At 31.9% G+C, this 19,102-nt stretch overlaps 2 protein-coding genes across 2 annotated transcripts; both read left to right on the top strand.

The window, feature by feature from the left end:
• The first annotated feature begins 8 nt into the window (after positions 1-8).
• Positions 9-3,235, top strand: LOC136417983 (uncharacterized). Its single transcript, XM_066403864.1, has 2 exons — positions 9-108; positions 2,814-3,235. The coding sequence occupies exons 1-2, from the start codon at positions 78-80 to the stop codon at positions 3,143-3,145; spliced, it is 363 nt and encodes a 120-aa protein (XP_066259961.1). The 5' UTR covers positions 9-77; the 3' UTR covers positions 3,146-3,235.
• A 9,422-nt stretch (positions 3,236-12,657) lies between these two features.
• On the top strand, positions 12,658-18,720 carry LOC136417903 (uncharacterized). The gene is made up of 5 exons (XM_066403764.1): positions 12,658-12,747; positions 13,073-13,249; positions 16,233-16,432; positions 16,518-16,625; positions 18,496-18,720. Exons 1-5 carry the CDS (start codon positions 12,658-12,660, stop codon positions 18,659-18,661), a joined length of 741 nt encoding a protein of 246 aa, XP_066259861.1. The 3' UTR covers positions 18,662-18,720.
• Positions 18,721-19,102: the final 382 nt, after the last annotated feature.

The following is a 19,102-nucleotide window of genomic DNA, read 5'->3' as shown; positions in this document are numbered from 1 at the left end:
TCCCTAAATTTCTTCCACTTCGGTCCAGTTTTTAATCAATAGTTCCCGATCGTTCTTCTGAGTTGACGTTCAACGGGATGCACAAATCAAAACACTATTTGGACTTGTGTAAGCCCACATTTATTAATTTCCCTTTCGCATGCTTTTAACTCCCAGAACTATAGTGGTCATTTTTATTAGTGCGTAGAGCAGATAAACCCAATTCATACTCCCCAAATTGAAGCTATCGACAATACACTCTAGCAGATATTCGAGGTATCTTGCACATACCCCGGTAACCATACCCATATTAGCATGGTAAATACCTATTTGTTGTCTTTTGAGATGAATTTATCAGTTTATGAGACTATGTAGATGTTCGACATACACAGGGCGACAGTTTTAAAAGTGGCGATAGCTAATTTGAAAGACAAAAAAGTGTACCTACATTTAAATACCATTGCGGTTTCAAGCTCAGGAATTGTTGCCATTGCTGGTTCAACCTGGAGTGTTAAAACTGTTCAGTATTTAATGGGTGTTGAATACTGCAACCTCTAGTTTATTATTTCAAGTATATGTATATGTAGTTATGCATTTTGTTGTTAGAATAATGGAATTTTAACTTGTATCAAATATTCAGTTGCATTTCCCAGGCTAACTAGGAGGTCACATTTAACTTTAACGCACGTTATATCTTTTAATTTAGTTTTTATTTTAATGGTTATGGTATATCTGTTACTGAATAGGTAAAGGGAAATCATCAAAAAAACTCAAGTAGTATACATTTTCACTTTGTTTTCAAGTGTTTTGAATATACCCCTGCTGTTAGGGTAGTTTGCTCAAGTCGTACCTTTTGAATGTTGAATGCACTACTGATGCTACCGCTCAAGAAACGATAACCCAATGTTTATTTGAGTCAATCTAGTTCGCCAGAAACATTCTTGTCAAATAAGTGTATTGATATTTCTTATAATTTTCTACATACGTTTGGTAGTTAATACTGCAATAAATTATATGTAAAATTACGTCTTTTATTAATCATAAGTGCTGTATCAATTACCAAATTATTTGTACCAAACAGAATCGTACTAAATTTAATCAACGTGAAATTATGTTTATGTTACGTAAGATTTGAGTGGTTTTTAACTCGCATCCAGGCCAGATTCTTAGGTCGTACCGGTACGATTTAAGAAAGTACTTTTTGCTTTTATCCACTTTTTTGTCTCATTGCTTTCATTTTTGTATAATGTACCCTTATGTTGAAGAAGAGTACTCATACAAAAAATATCGAAGCTATGTACCCATACAGGATGACCTAAATTTCACTAGCGTATTGTACATTAAAAAAAAACTCTACATAACATTGGTCGAAAAATGCTTCGTAAAGAAAATACAGGGCGTCAATTTTTTTCTCTCATGCACCATTCTCGAATAAGAAAATAAAAACCGTTCAAAGTGCATTTTTTTATTATTGTCTGATAAACAAAAAAAATAATCATAAACATAAAAAAATTATTGATTAACTGAAAGTGCCTCAAAATGGTTGCCCCCCGCTTCAATACATTGGTTGCATCTTTTAGCCGCAGCAATATGTACTGGCCGTATAGTTTGACAACATGATCGAATGGAAACAATCAGCTTATCCCTGGTTTTGATGGGATTTCTGTATATTGCTTCTTTTAATGTTCCCCGTAGAAAGAAATTTTATAAAATAATAATAATAATAATAATAATCTGCTACTGCTATAAATTAAGAAAAGTAATGTACCCAACAAGTCTTGTAGAGAAACTCCATGGTTGATTTTAAACGTACAGTAAAACCCCAGTTAACTGAGTCACAATCATTCGAGTTCCAGATTAACCGAGCTTCTAAAATACATATGAAGGGGTTATTGCGAAACAAAGATAAGTTACAAAAATAAAATTTCGAGAAATAATGCCTTAAAGTTTTGGAAAAATATAAAAAATATACCATTTAACTGTTAAATTAATTGAATAATTCAAGTTTATAATCCATCACAAGTATATTTCAAGGCAAACCATTAAATGTTATATATTTATATTTTGTCAAAACTTTAAGGCATTATTTTTCCAAATTTTATTTTTGTGGCTTATCATTGTTTCGCAATAACCCTTTCATATGTATGATATGCATGTAGATATTTCTATTTAAAATCGTCGGGGAAACCCCCTGGCCCGTGTGTGGAGTTTTCCTATTTATGTTTTTTGACTTTTCTAGCATGTGAATTTACATCAATGCCGTACGTTATTGCGTTTACTATGGAAAAGTATACTCACATAATTTATTTGGTTGGAGTTCTAGTAGTTAAGTGTAATACGAATTGCTAATTTGAATTTTCGTTTGCCGTATTATAATGGAACAAAACAAGCGTAAAAGAATTAATAATGACAGTGAGAATGATAGTTCATTAAATGAATTAGCTTTGAAATTGAGAAGCCGTGGAGAAATGTCCTATTCAAATTTTGACAGGCAGACAGAAGAAGGAAAAAAATTATTTGAATTAAAGAAAAAATTAAAATATTGCAAAAATGTGACAAGACAAGATGTTGTTGAATGGGTTACAGCAGATAATTTAGAAGAAGAAATGAGAAATACCTTTCAGGAAACCGAAAAATCAAGCAAGTAAATTTATAGGTCGATAGTAAATAGCAATTGACTTAACCAACGCCCTACCTTTACGGTTCATTGCCTACTGTGAGTTTTTTTAATGATCACCTGTTACTTAATATCACTTTAACTAGCGGAAACAGAAGGTGCTGGTGATGCTCAAATGCGTACTTCTTGTACTTATATAAAATATTTTTGTCTATAGCAGAGTCACAGGGAACATTGCCTGGTACTGGTAAAGAAGGACTACACGAAACCATCGATCCGAAGGAGCATCTAAACGATAACTTATCAGAATCTGTAGACGAATTGCGAGAACGTTTAAACAGGATGAAAAAAATGATGGCGGACAGGAAACCCAATGATATAACCCAGCTTCCTACAAGAAAGGATACTTCTTGTGTTATTGATGGGAATTTTCTTAGTGTTGTTTTTGGATTCACGTTGTTGCTTATTGTTTCTGTTAGCGGTTACGCTTTCTATAACCTTTTTGTTGCAATTATGAAGAAGCGTTCTCGCTACCATGAAGAACTATAGTGGAGGTTAAGAGATACCCGAACGATTTGATATTAAGCATTTAATCAATTAAAACCATCTTTGTTTACCAAAGTGGAATTTGTTTTTAATAAAGTTGTGTTTATAAATATATTTTTGTTGATTGATTTTAAATTTGCATATAAATTGCAACATATAGGAGAATGACTGTCCCCGCCTAATGTTGGTAAGGTAAAACCTTTTAAATGTAATTTATTCGAACTTGATACTGACAAGGTGGCTACTTAGTGTGAAAAACTCTAATATCTCAACACAATAATGGTGTGGCAATAACAAATTTGATTTTTTTTTAATGGAACCCCCTAATTTTTTGCCATTTTAAGATTTTCAGTTAAATTTTAAGGTAATTTTATGTAAAGTACCCTCTTTTTAAAATTTACCGTTTCCGAACTATTCAAGAAAACTTGAACATTTTGACAGCTACAAGGACCTACGGAAATTGGTGTTGTGTCCTAACCCCTGCGAATTTCGAAATTGGCCTTCTGAAGCTCCAAGAAGACTTAATAAGCTATGTTTTCACGTATTTAAATTTGATACAAAGTCTTTCACAACTGCCACTATGCATAGTGTTAATAATCTAAATCGGTATAATGCCATTCTGTGTCGACTCAGTCTTGAATAATGACCATTCGTCTCCCCTGAAAGACAGAGTAAATTTTCGTAATTTTTCAATTTTCTATATATCTAACTTTTTTAGTATCAAATGCATCGTGAGGTAAGATTTTCAAGTAGGACACTCGATGCACAGTATTTTATTAGCTAATTTTCTATTTGCGGAGATCACAAAAAACACCATGTACTGAATGACACAAGAATTATTAATCGAGCAATTGCTATAGTTTAAAAATGTTAGAATTTTGCAATTTTAGGTGCGAAAATAGTAATTTGGAACTCACAAAGTATACATATGGATGTCTAAGTACTAAGAAAGACGTCAAATAGTTTAAAGAAGATTTTTAGTTAATTTGATGGGAGGAGAATTTGTTTGAGACACAAAATTCTCCATCGGGAATGACGGCTTTATTATATGCTCCTCAAATAGTATTACTTGTAATTTGTTGAAACCTGAAAGACCAGTTTACACCGTAATGCATATTCTCTCCCTTCATGAACATTGAAGCGTATTACGCGTATACATATGTCTTTATTCAAGACATGTTGTATTCTAGTTATGAAAACTAATTTTGATAATTTTGTGCTAGTTTCATTAAATTTGATAATAAAAAAATTACATACATCGTATTATTATACCGGGTGTCCCAAAAATATACCGACAAACTTTAAGGGGTAATGGAAGACATCAATACACACTTTGTTTCTTAACTAAAAACATATGTTCGCAAATGAGCCGTTTGAGCAAAAAAAAGGTAATATGGTTTTGGTCATTATCATCACTTTTTGTTCTTGTTATATGTTTTATTGATAAATAAACGATGGATTACAGTAATTGTTCAAAATGTTGATTATTTGGTTCAATACAAAGATTGCACCGTCAGTTCATTGACGCGGGGACCCTATGGAATATTCCGGAAATAGCTTCTAGATGTGTGCAACTAGCTTTTATTCTTGCTAAGAGGTCTTCCTTGTCATTAATAGGCGTTTCGTAGACCAGAGATTTGAGATAACCTTAAAGGAAAAAATTCCAGGCCTTGAGATCAGGAGAACGCGCCGGCCAAGCTACAGGACCTCTTTTTCCAATTCATCTGTGCATATCAGTAAGTTCTTCAAATGAGAAATTAACATCTATTTTCAATATAAATTTAAATTTAAAAATGAACAAAATTAATGCTACTATGTCAACTGAATAATCATAATGTACAAATAACACTTACTACGGTCTTAAAATTGGCATCTTTGGAGTGTCTAATTGTGATAAAGAAATATTTGTGTTCCCCAACAACAAACGTATTTGAAAAAAAAAGTTCAAGAGACAGTATTGTCCAACTAAATCAATAATTAATTTTATTATTTGATATAACTTAAAATATTTTGTTTGCTTTACAGTTCTAACAGCGCATTTGCAGGCATATATTTATTAAAGAAAAAAGTTTGTACTGATGTCCTCCAATACTCTTTAAAGTTCATCGATATATTTTTGGGACACGCTGTATATAAAAGATCCCGGTTCTGAAATATATCACTCTTGCATTTTAGACTACTCAACACTGTATGCTGGACTCGTAATGATGTATTTCATAACTTTGGTATGTAATACACTATTGTGTGACTTTTCTACTTATTTCAATGTGTTTTTTGCACATACCCACATTTTTATTGTGAACGAGCATCTCTTTTTGAAGAAAGAATTTTTTCCTGATATTCAGTTTTAATGTTCCTAATAGGCAGTTGGAGTCAGGGATGTAGAACGAGTATTTTGTAAAGCTCCTATATAGATTATAGAGACGAACTTAATTGTTAAGGTACCTATTTTGTATTTGCGAACAGAATTGCATTTCATTAAAAAAAATTGAAGCACTTAAATTATTAATTAATTAACTATGTATAATAGTTATAGAAATGTTTACAACATTTTTTGTTCTAGATACGTAATCATGTGTTCTAATAAAGTTTCTTAATGTGCATATTTCGAACTCTAGTAATTTTGAAATCATCCGAAAAATGTTCCTGGAAAACTTGAGCAATTGAGAGGTGAACATTAAAGTGAGAACGGTACCTTCCATCTTCCAACTCGTCAGTAAATGAAATTAGTCAACTCGTATTTTAATGATTTTTTTCTTATCTTATCGGGTTCATTGACAGGGTATATTACCCTCATATTTTAGGTTTAGGTACAGACACGTTAAAATTCTATAAAATCATGTTTTTAATATCGGTTACGGATAGAATCTTGAGAGGATGGTGACTATAATTTGTATATTAATAATGTGAGTGACGAACGTTTTATATTTCGTTATAATTATACCAAATAATATGTTAGTTGAACTGAACAAAACTTTATTTTTACTTATGAAATATTTCTATTCTTAAAATATATAAGGATAAAAAGTTCTTGTATTTTATTATTTTATTTTTATGAGATTCAGTTGCCTTTGAAATCTCGAACTATATCACGATCAATTAAAGCATTCAGTGTCAAAGTCATGTTCTTTTTTCAATTTCTCTTTTAAAACATCTAAAAAAACAACCAATTTTATTCAACCTAATTTTCAAGTAGATTTAATCGTTTCTTTTTATGTGTTCATCCTTCATAACCAATACAATTCACAATAATATGGCGAATGCGCAGGACTATGTGGTAATGCCAACATCTTTATTTTATGCAAAATTCTCATGAAAGTCGACAAACAAAATTTTATGATATACATGTTTTAGCAATATTAATAACAAGTGAATATGTACTATACTTTGAATTTGTATATTTACGTGTGTGTCAATATTTACTACCATGCACCTTTTGCTTTGGCTGTGTGGAAGAGAAGATTAAATATGCCTCATAATTTTGTCAAACTTATAAAACTACTACAAAACTCAGTATATATGTATATCTACTCAAAAATGGAGCCACATATGAAAACGTTTCTGAATTCAGCATAGAATTTAAGTTTGAAAAAAGGTGCTTGCCTTTTGAACACCATACATTACCTTGGAGATTTTTAGAAGAATTTATAACGTGTATATTTTTAAGAGTAGTATTTGGATTAGTGTACCTATTTACAGAATTTAAACGTAATATCGTAAAAGTTGGAGAATGTGAAATAAACACCTTAAATCTCTGTACATACAGGGTTGGGCAAAAGCCCGGAATAAAATTAATATATTTTCAACGAGTAACTTAAAAAAATACTTAAACATATGAATTGATTTTGAATTGAACTTATTTTTTAACAATAAAATGAAATATTTTCTTTCAATCTCTTAGCTGCAACCTTATCTAACTTTTTTTTTAATGGAAACATATATTGTCCTTGGGTGATTGAAAAGTTCGTGAAAAATGGAATCTTATTATACTCTTTTTTTTCTTTTAATTATGTAGTAATTGGAAAATAAAAAAAACTCTTTTAAAAACAAAAAATTACGAATACCTTCTTAGTCCTATCTATAGGTTATTTAACGTAAGAGATGCTGACAATGTCCTCCATTTCCTATTTGGCATGCTTCCAGGCGATGGTAAAATCCAATAAAACCTAATATTGATATGCTGTCTTTAATTCTGAATAAGTTTTTATTTTACATCTATAAAATAAATAAACAAGCAAAGGGGTATTCAGCACATCAAGATTTACTTTAAAATACAAAAAAATTGCTGCATTTTTGTGCCAAGTTTATTGCTTCGGTAAACATTTTTTTTTAATTTCATTTTAAAATTGTAGCATTTTTGTGTAAAATTTAATTGAAACGTCCTGTTTATTAATTTGTGTATTTTCAAGGTGCTCTCTTTAAATTTGTTAAATAATAATTGTATTGTCAGAAAAACAGCGCATCGTAGTCTTGATATTGCTGGGATGTGTGATGAAAATAATGGATTTCCATTGAGCAAACTTTTTTCGGATGAAGCTAACATTTATTTAAATAAAATGCTTAACAGATACAATTATCGTTTCTTGTGTCAGGAAAATCTACACTGGATATAAAAAGCTCATACGCAGTGCCTTCAAAAAGAAAATGTATGTGCAGATATCATTAACAACTGAATTTTAGGACTATTCTTTTTTGAAAAAAGCCTTACAACTAAACGCTACTTCGACTTTTTAAGTTTTGAATTAGTGCCTGCTTTAACTATGATCTTTTCCAAAGTAATAGATCCAGATATACCCACTAAAACAATTTGGTGTCAAGGGGACGGCGCTCCCCTATATTTTGATATTAACACTAGAGGATATCTTGGCGAAATATTTGCGGGTCGCTAGATTGATGACGTTGCACAATTAAGTGGCCATCTAGATTTCCAGACTTAACGCTATTAGATTACTTTCTTTGGGGATATCTGAAAGAAAAGGTTTATCAACATAGGCCGGTTAATATTGAAGATCTAGAAATCAAAATTAGAGTGGATAACATATCGGCTGAAGCCATTTGGAATTTCATCGACGGATTTTACCACCGCCTCGGAGCATGCCAAGTAGAGGGTGGAGGACATTTTCAGCATCTGCTACATTAAATAACCTGTAGATAAGATTAAGAAGGTGTTTATCATTTTTTTGCTTTCAAAAGATGTTTTTTTATTTATTAATAACCACATAACTAAAAGCAAAAAAAAGGGTATGGTAAAATTTTATTTTTCATGACCTTTTCAATGGACCCATACAGGACATAGAGTGCTGTTCCACGTGAACCGAACATGAGTAAACATGTCGAATGCACTAGCTGCAAATTTTCCCCTACTTTAATGTTCGAAACTGTGTGCAACCGGCAGCAGGCTGTTATTTTATTTCGAGCTACCGAAGAAAATGAGACAGTAAGATTTCCCTTTGAATTATCACAACAAATATAATCTAAAAATACCGAACATTTATAGTATTTCCAGAAAAATCCAAATTGTAAAATGGTATTGTCAAGGTTCGACTTACCGTTAAATTAGACAACTTTTTTGAGAAACATTTGTCGAGGAAAACAGACCACTTCCTACCTTATTAATCTTGCACACAGTTGTCCATGATTTTGAGACACTAGGATGTGTTTTGCCGATGGTACACCAGAACCTTATTGCACTCAACGAAGATGTTGAGTTCAAACAGATCCAAATCTGTGTTATAGCGAGTGGAAGACCCCACTCTTCCTAGCGAATGCATTGCCGATCAAGCTGGAGCAAGGGGTTTGTATGTAAGAAAAGTAATTAAAAATGGCTACCGATCCTACAAACCTCAAAGAACTTAGGAGGTGCTTCCAGCAGATCACTTTCGGAGAATGAGATTTTGCGAAATTGTAATGAACAGTTCAAATAATGGCGAAAATTTTTCCTTTATTAAATCAACCTAATTCTGCTCATGTGCGATATTGCTCTGGGGAAAGCCTATATATGTAAGTTTTTTTATGTTCGCATCAAGTTTCTTCAAAAATTGAACGACTGGGGAGACATATTGGGTGAAAACCTGATCGGTTCATTTTTCATTGATGAACTTGTGACTGGTTCGAAGTACTTGGATTTGCTCTAACAAAAAATTCGTCGAGAATCGTTGGAAATCGTTTCTGTGAGATCTTACTGTGCATAACGTCGTTAGGTCAAGAAACACTTGTCCCAGGCATTCTCACAGCGACTTATTACAGGGCAAGAAGGACATATTTTGTGGCCAGCCAGATCTCCAAACTTCTCTCCAAGTGATTTTCCCTTGTTGGAGCACGTAAAATCTAACATATATGACTTTGATAGGTCTAATAATTTAGGTGAACTCTGAGTAAAAAATCGAAAACTTATTCAAAAATGTTACTTGTAACATACTACAAAATGTCAGGTTGTTTTATGATTGGTTAGGCTATCGCCTAGTTCCAAGCGGTGGGATTTTTTAGCCACTAATTTGTTTTTTCTCTTTTCAAATTATTTTTATCATTTTAAATTCGGTTTTATTTCATTATTTTTAGAATGCATTTTTGGTTTGCTCAGAGAAAATCTTTTCATGTAAAAGAAATAATAAAAGATGTAATTTCAAGTTCTTTTTACGGATTGGCGTATTTTATTATAAGCGCGGGTGCCATCGTCTACACTTCACACGTATTAATATTGTACTGACTTATTTACAGTACTTGTTCTACCGCGGATGTGAGGGGATCCGAGAGGGGTATAGATATAGGCATAATTTGGGCAGTACTAAGTTCAATATGTTTTACCCATGTTACCAACAGTATGGTATTTGTCTATAAAAAAAATGTTGGGTAGAGTTGTAGCTAAGAGGTTAATAGAAAATACAGTGAAAGTCGCAAATAACAACGTCGGTTATAACAAGTCGGGTATAGCGACGGAAATTCGAACGTCTGATCGAATTTGCATTTATTCCATTGTAAAAAAGTCTACCTATTACATAGTCCTTTTTAACGTCCGCAAAAAAGGCATTTTTAGTAGTTTGCTAGCCGAGTATAACGATGCTACGGGATATAGTATAGCAGTATAGTGAATTGTAGTATAAAGTCGACACTGCCAGCGTTCTTTGTAGTCATTCAAAAAGCAGTGCTTTTAGCGGCTTTATAGACAAATTTCAGATTTTTTTTATATCCATATTTGGCACACCTTATATGCATGGTAGTGGTTTTTTTGTGTGTAAAGTTGCTAAAACATCGTTTTTTTATGGGTTTCGGTTTCTTTTTGCAGAATTTCTAATTGAATGCTGGTAGTGTCGACTTTACATTGCAATTATTATAAATACGTAAAAAATAAATTTCTTTGCGTTTTCTTTTTCTTTTACCGACACTAAGCAATTAAAACTGCAAAAAAGGGGCTGATAGAGGGAGCTATAGAGGGAGCTACAGAAGGAGGCTATATAGGAGCAGCTATAGAATCTGAGTTTTTTGTGGCGATATGTTTTGGGTCGATAAATGGTTCAAATAAATTAATTTTATGTAGAAGAGTATGAAGAGAATAGGAATTATCAAGAAAATTCCCGAATTATAAACGAAGACTATATAAATTAGAATTAGAAACTGTGTTCATTTTATGTGTGGCAACCGGTATGTGAATGATCGCAGTGGGGAATTACCTCAGGAGAAATTACCTCTTCGGGGAATCACCGTGCAAGCGAAAAAAAGTAAATAGGAACGAACGGACTAGAAAATAGAGGAGCGGTGTGGAAGGTGGTTGCATTTGAGAGTTAGGGTGATAAGTTTGTTAGATCTTGTTAACGAGTTGTTTTTATTAAATAAACTTGAGAATCCTGTGAATTGTTTGAATGCTTAGTGGAGTACCACAGTATGTATTCAATGTATTTGCGATATTGTAATTTTGTTGTTTTTTAAAAAATGACTTCAAGGAAAAAAAAATTGTCTATTGAGGAGGAAAGTGTAGTAATTTCCAGACTTGAAGCAGGTGAAAGCAACAATACCATTGCAAGTGAGTTACACTTATCGTATTCGACAGTTTTTCAATTTGAAAGAATCAAGAATATATCAAGAATGTGTTTAATAAAAATTTGTTGCCAAAAAAAAACTTAAGTTATCCAATCATGGGGATATTGATCAAACATTATTTAGGTGATTTAAAAAAGAAAGAAATAAAGGATCAGCAATCAGTGACCCAGTGTTACAGGCAAAAGCGGAATAGTTTGCTAAAATAACGAATATAACTGCTCAAAAAGTTAGATTAAACGCTTCCGGCAAAGACATAATATTGTGTATGAAAAAAATTGTGGTGAAGCTGCTAGTGTGCTAGTTGTAGTGACTGAAAACTGGCTCAAAACTGTGTGGCCAGAAATTCGAAAGAGTTACCTTACGAGATTTTTAACGAAGAGAAGTGCACAAGTGGAAAAATATTCAAGGAAAGAATTTGTTGCTACTAATATGATAAGATCAGAAAAACATAAGTAGATTGTTATTGGAAAATCAAAAAACTCTCGCTGTTTCAAGAATTACTCGTCGAAAGCGTCGTTACCTGCGTCCTGCATGTGTAATAAAAAAAGCCTGGATGACGTCATATCTGTTTAAAAAATTTTGCAAGACTGAGGCGCTGAATTAAAGAAAAAAAAAAGGAAAAAATTTTGCTTTTGATAGACAATTGTCGAGCGCGACCAAAAATATCAACTTTAGAGAATATCTCCAATAAAATACCACATCAGTCCTGCAGCCTATTGACCAGGGTATCATAGGATCTATGAAAGTTCAATTTAGAAAGCTCCAGCTAATGAACATTACTGAAAACAATTAGCGAAACAAAGAGCGTGCTATTAATTTTTTGAATGCAATATCAATTATTTCTAAAGCATGGGAATCATCACACAACAATCACTAATTGTTTTAGACATGCAGGTTTACAACTAGCATTAGTAGCTGACGAGTTTGAAGTGGAGGACGATCTTCCTTTACCTGAGGTGGTAAGAAGAATAAATAATGATTTCGAAAGAGAAGATGATGTGCCTCTTGCTATGATCAAAAAAATCCTCACGTTGTCAAATGAATTATGGACTCATTTCGTAAATGTTGACCTTCACTTGGAAACAAACTGTGCTTTATCTGACGAGGAAATTGCAAACAAAGTGTTTATCATTCAATAAATCTAAGATGAAAGTGATGAACACTCTAAAGGTGGTGAACATTTTAAGTCCTATAAGCTGTAAAAACCCTGAATAGCTTTTCACTATACAGTTATTCCCACGACAAAAGGTTTCTGAATGAAATCAGTTTCATAGAGAAAAAATTTATTTGATTTATTTTGACTTACGTTGCAAAAAGCAAACAAAAATCACAGGATAATTGAATAAATAATACCATACATACGTAAATATAAAAAAGTTAGAAGTTATATTAAATTATGTTATAGTTTTTAATTTTTTTAATAAATTTTTGTGTTTTTTTATGTGTCTTTAATTATAAAAAAAACCAGTCTTCATGTAACGATGACCGGATATAACGACCCTTTTTACCGAGTCCCCTCACCGTCATTATGTTCAAGATTCACTGTATTTCATTTTATTGCCAAAAAATACGTACAATTTAAAATCAAATCACATGTTTAAGCGTTTTTTTTTAAGTCACTCATTGAAAAGATATTAGTTTTATTCCGGATTTTCGCCCAGCCATATGTATCAACAACTAACAATAACATTAATAAGTAGATGATAACTCATTCATATTTCATTGTGGTGTGGAACCATTTTTTCACCTACTAAGTGACAAAAATTAGTACATTTTCTTATAAAGTCACAAAGTTAACGCATCACCAATTATTATAATACTGAAGACAAAATTCTTCAAGTCAACTAATGATATGTTCAAACATTGAACCTGTATAGTATTGACGTATGAGATCAGAGCGTTAACGTACCCACTCCTGATGAGACTAATCATGTGATGAAAATGTACTCGAAAATTGCCTGGTGTATTTTACTTCTTCAACAGCAGCAATTCTACGAGTGTCAGCATGGGGACCATACGATCATAAATAAAGTCAGATTTCCATTTTCTAAATATTACAATCCATTTATAGGGGTAAGTTAAAAATAGGTAGATGCAGTTCGTTTATATTATATATATAGTATCATTGATAATGCAATTAACCAAAAAGAAGGCGAATTTGCTAACCATAGATGGTTTCAAGATAACGAAATCTAAGGGTAGCAATTCGAATTAGTCTGAATCTTCAGTTCGGCTTAGGAACTTTATTCTGTTGCTTTTTTTTCGCGCCGGTTTTCATTTATTTCCGAAAGTATCGAGGTATGCACATGCTTTTCCTGTAAAAAGTGCATATGCTACAAGTGCTTCTCCTTACATTTCTAAAAACATAATAAATTACGGTAAAAGTAGAGTCAATAATCTAATGGAATTAGAGAAACCGCCCAATCTTTACCATTATTTATTATGTAGCTGAAAATCTATATCGAAACACCATACGCACTCCTTAGGGGAAAATCATCTCTATCCCTAGATGCTTTCGCAAGGGACTGGAAAATGATCACATACAGAAAAGACACGAGATAAAAAAAGTTCCTCAATTGAACAGGGGAGTTATATAGGGGGCTCCTTAATGTCGTGCTAATATTTCAGGGTGTAATTCCTCAGGTCATTTTATGAAGAAAAGTTCATATGAACAAATGTTCGCAACGGTCCAAATGTTTTGTTATAGGGTGTTGAAACTGTTCGTTTCAAATCGTTATTTTGAAATTTCTTAGAAAATGCTTTAGATATTGGTGTATGTTAATAGGACATAAAGCCCCGCATTTTAATAAGAAAAGTAATTCTAATACTTAACCAGTGGCATCCTTGCATACATGTGTTCCGATATTATTTATGAAATAAATGGTACGCCACTGATATTTTTCACAAAAAAAGTTCCTAATTAGCCTGATCAATTTTACACGAAAAAAGTCTCTTATAATAAACTATAAAATATGTGATATTTAATAAAAAATTGTAAAATAATAACATAATTAAAATAAATAAATTCTTAAATTAATTAAGACAATTTTTATGGTTTTAATCAAGAATGGCTCGTCTAACAGCAAAAGCATAAGAGGCCTTTTTCATTTAGAACTGACCAACCTAATTATTTTTCTGCGAAAAATATCAGTGGCATACCACTTATTCCACAAATAATATCGGAAGACATGTATGCAGGGATGCCACTGATTAAGTATTAGAATTACTTTTCTTATTTAAATACGGGGTTTTATGTCCTATTAACACATACCAAAATTGAAAGTAATATCTAAAGGACTTTCAAATAAATTTAAAATAACGATTTGAAAAGAGAAATTTCAGCACCCTGTAGCTAAAAATTTGGGACGTTGCGGATATATGTTTATATGAAATTTTCATTATAAAATGACCTAAGGGATCACACCTTGAAATTTTAGCACAACTTTAAGGAACATTCTGTGTACAGGGTGTTTCAGAATTGTACTACACTATTTGAGCTATGTATTCACTGGTACAAAATAAGGAGAAAAGTTCATATAAGCATGTGTCCGATCTCGATTGGTAGCGGAGTTACAGGGTGTTAAAAGTTAAGAAAAAATTGAGTTTTTATTTTTTTAGGTTTCATCTACTTCAGTTAGAGCATTCAAATTTCATATGCTTATTAGATAATAGGTGCTATTTGTAATAAATGGTGTATTGTTTAATAAATATCTTTATGCCCCAGCATCTCGATAATGAATTGACTAAAGACATATACGTTCATGAACTTTCTTCTTTATTTTGTTTTACCGAATAGATACCTAAAATAGTGCCGTATAATTCGGAAACATCGTGGGATCCGTATAATTGATTAAATTTATAAATTAATTAATTTATGAGGAAAATAAACGGCATTCGATCAAAAATTAAGAGGGATAAAATTTGGGTAATACAGAATATTAATATACACCAGTAGCGTGCGAACAAGTTTTTCTAAAGAATTTTATGTACCAAGTCCTCAGAAAATACACTACTCTGCATAGAAATTAGAGGCAATCTACCATCGTATTAAGCAGCACCTATTACCTAATATGCATATAAAATTTGAAAGCTCTATCTGCAGTAGAGGAACCTAACAAAATAAAAAACCAATTTTTTTCTTAACTTTTAACGCCCTGTAACTCCGGTTCCGATCGAGATCGGACACATGCTTATATGAATTTTTCTCCTTGTTTTGTACCAGAGAATATATAGCGCAAATAATGCCGTGTAATTCTGAAACACCCTGTATTGATAAGTAAATGACCATTGGCGTACAACGAAAAAGGTTTGGTCTGGGAAAACGGGGTCTAACCCCAAAAAAATCACTTTGCAGATTTATATAAATAATTAGGAAGTCTGTATATGTAGATTGCTACGAACTATATATTTTCCAAATTTCAACTTAATACCATAAAAATTGTAGGAGGTACGAGGAAAAAAAGAAAATTACAACTAAATACTCTATATCTTAAAGGTTTCAGAAATAGGAACAGAATGTGTTACTCTTAGATTTCTTTGTGTACATCTGTGATTAGAGGATTGGTCTCCTTTTTTGGGACACTTTCTCTAGGAAAGTAGCTAGATACTTATTAAAAGAAAAATTAAAAACAGATATATTTTGTTGAAAGTTTCAAAATGATGCTACTAAAATAGTTTTTATGCAAACTTCGATTGTCTATCTTAAATATCGTGCAAATTATAGCCCCGAAAAGTGTGAAGAATAGTACGTTTTATAATTCATTATTTCAAAAACTATTGAAGATGGGTAGAAACAGAATAACTCATAAAACACAATAATAAAATAATATCCCATTTTAAAACGTTACACTGTTTTGGAATATCCTGTATATTTCCTCCAATTTAAGAATATGCGTAGAACTTCTTTCTACAAATCTCATAAGTATTTAACTTTTACTCTAACTCTAATGCTCAAAGAGATATTGACATATGTCACATTGTTGAAACACCTCGTATACGTATATACTTCTTATTCAAGTGATAACCAATAATAAACTTTTTTCTTATAAAATTACAGATTCTTGTGGCATTTGATTTAAAACTGGTACCATCAAATATAGATGCGGATTTGTCTTGGAATATTGAAGCTAATTATTTACTACCCCAAAATGAAAGCGAATATACTTTTCCTCCTATAATACCTTCAGACGGATCTAATGAGAGAAGACTTTTTAATAGAGCAGATCTTTATAAAATGATAGAATTTAAACTAGAGTCGTAAGTATATAACTGAAATGATATAAGTACCTACATTTCCAAATACTCCAGTAATTAGTTATTCGTTTTATTTTAAAAAATTCAGCCAAATGTTTGAAGGAAGAAATTGTCTCTTGAGGATCATATGCGAAATGGCTCTTCACACCACTGAGGGAACTGATGTTTTGGGCGACTTAGTTGATGTACTTTTACGGTTAGTATGTGTTCAGGGTTGGTCCGTATATTTAGACAGCGTCTACTACTTTTAGTATATAAAAAAAAGAAAAACTTTAAATACAAAAGTTATAGTGTTTATCCTAAATCGCCAGAAAATGCTACGTAACACAACAGATGAGTATTACAAAATCGGGATTATATTATTTTTCCAAATCGTAATTGCCATGAATAAACAAATGAACCGAACGTCATTAGTCATTTGGCTGTCACTTTTTCTTCATTCCATGTGTAAATTTGGCTATACAGAAGAAGAAAAGTTATAAATAATTCGCTTGCATCATAAAAAAAATAACAAAAATGTTACTCAAGTGCAAATAGAGTGTCAGCTCATTCATTCCCACATGCCAATTCCTGCTAGGTCCACTTTTTATTATACGGAAAAAAGCATAAGAGAGCATAGAAACTATAAATTTTATTCTAGTTTGAAGATAGGAACGAAATTGTCAATTATTTTATCTGATTTATAAATCTGTGATTATTTCTTTAGAAAATCTACATTTATTTACGATAAATACTAGTAAATATTTTGGTAAATCTACAAAAAAGATATGAACAGTTTTATATAAATATGGATATCATCCGTATAAAAGGTTACCGTTACAAAAATTGACAGATAATCACAAAATTAGAAGATTAGCATATTGTAATGATTTGTTACTTAGGAAAAATGGAGACAATTATTTTTTTTAATAGGATATTGTGGAGCGATGAAGCAACGTCCAACTGCAGGAATATATAACCGTGAAAATACTCTTGTGAGCAGCAGTGAACCCTTCGCTTATGTTGAAATAAAACTCAGGATCGTAGGGCATTGAATGTATGGTGTGGTATTCTTTGGAATTGAATAATTGGACCAATTATATTTGAAGGCTCTTCAACAAGAACTAAATACCTACAATTTCCAAACAATTAAATTGAAGGTGTGTTAGAAGGATTTCCTTTCAGGAAATGAATTAATATTATATGGTATCGGGATATGCGGCGCCGCATAACGTCATCCACGTAAGACATTTTTTAACTAACAATTTCAATAAGTGGATTGGAACCTATGGGGCCCTTAACTGGCCACCAAGTAGTCCCGATCTAATCCCTTTAGATAATTTCTTATGGGGTCACCTAGTCTAAAAAAATAAGTCAAAATTTTGAGGATTTAAGAGAAAGGATCCAAACAAGTATCGATTTATGAAATGAACATCCTCAGTGTATTTGCAATGCTTTGTTAAGGTTAGATCAAGATTACAGAAAATGTGTTGAAAATAACAGCAGACAGACGTTCAGCACTTGTGAATTTTGAATTTTCGTAAATTATTTATTAAAAAAAGTTTATCTTGATTCCATGGTATTAAAATGCAATTTGTTTATGTTAGTTCTATATTAATTTATTATTTCCAAAATGAAAATAATAAATTAAGAAACAATGATTACTAATACATTCGGTCTATTTGCTTATTCATGGCAGCTGCAATTTGGAATAACAATATAATTCCGATTTTTAAATATAAATATCGCGAAAACAACTAAATCAAATATTAACATGTTATGTATTCTTGAAATCAGAAAATAAAAGTCCATTCAAATTTTATAAAATATATAGGGTGTTCCGTTATAAAATTACCGGCTTTGTGTCCTTTTTTAACTTTGCAATATTCATCTGTTGTGTTACGTAACATTATCTGACGATTTAGGATAAACCCTACAACATTTGTATTTAAAGTTCCTCTTTTTTTATAATAAAAGTAGTAGGCGTTATCTAAATATACGGATCAACCATGTACTTAGCAAATATGTAACAACTAATATTGATGATTAATAGGAGTATAATTCATAAGTTATTTTTTAATTTTTAGTCCGAGCTCCTCCATGAATGAAAATTTATCCTCGAATTATTTGAATGCAGAAGAATATGGCAGCAAGAACAAACACTGCAAGAAATACGTCAAAAAGTGTCCCGTAAATTTACTCGACTTCTTCAGTGTCTTTGGTAATTTAGTAGACCACGTTTTCATAGAATGAATTTAATTTATGAAATAGAAAGGTATTCCATGTTTTTATATACTAAAGCTGAAACCACAAAGCCATCAGTTTATTTCTTCAAGTGTCTAAGGCAATAGGTGAGGCGAAACTAATGATGGGAAGCAACCCAACTTCTGAACAATACTGCGATTTCACTATAGGACAGCCCTCTTTTAAGTGGGTCTTTTAGAAGAGATCTAAATCTATTTAGTACTTTTCATGCACAAAAGAGTGTCGAAAATGACTTGAATGCCGTTAAGGAAGTGTTTACAAAATATGTAGTGGCTTATGGTCAGCGTGGGGTCGTTTAGACACAATTAAAAGGTGTCTATAGCTCCATCGTGTGTTACCTTCATCCTAATAGGATTAATGTTAAACACTTTTTCACCTTTTATTAGCGTGAAAAACGGAAACCGGTGAGGGAATAGGGGGATGTAAGAA

This window comes from Euwallacea similis, chromosome 31 (genome assembly GCF_039881205.1).
Source record: "Euwallacea similis isolate ESF13 chromosome 31, ESF131.1, whole genome shotgun sequence".
NCBI lineage: Eukaryota > Metazoa > Arthropoda > Insecta > Coleoptera > Curculionidae > Euwallacea > Euwallacea similis.
This window is presented reverse-complemented; position numbering and strand designations above follow the sequence as displayed.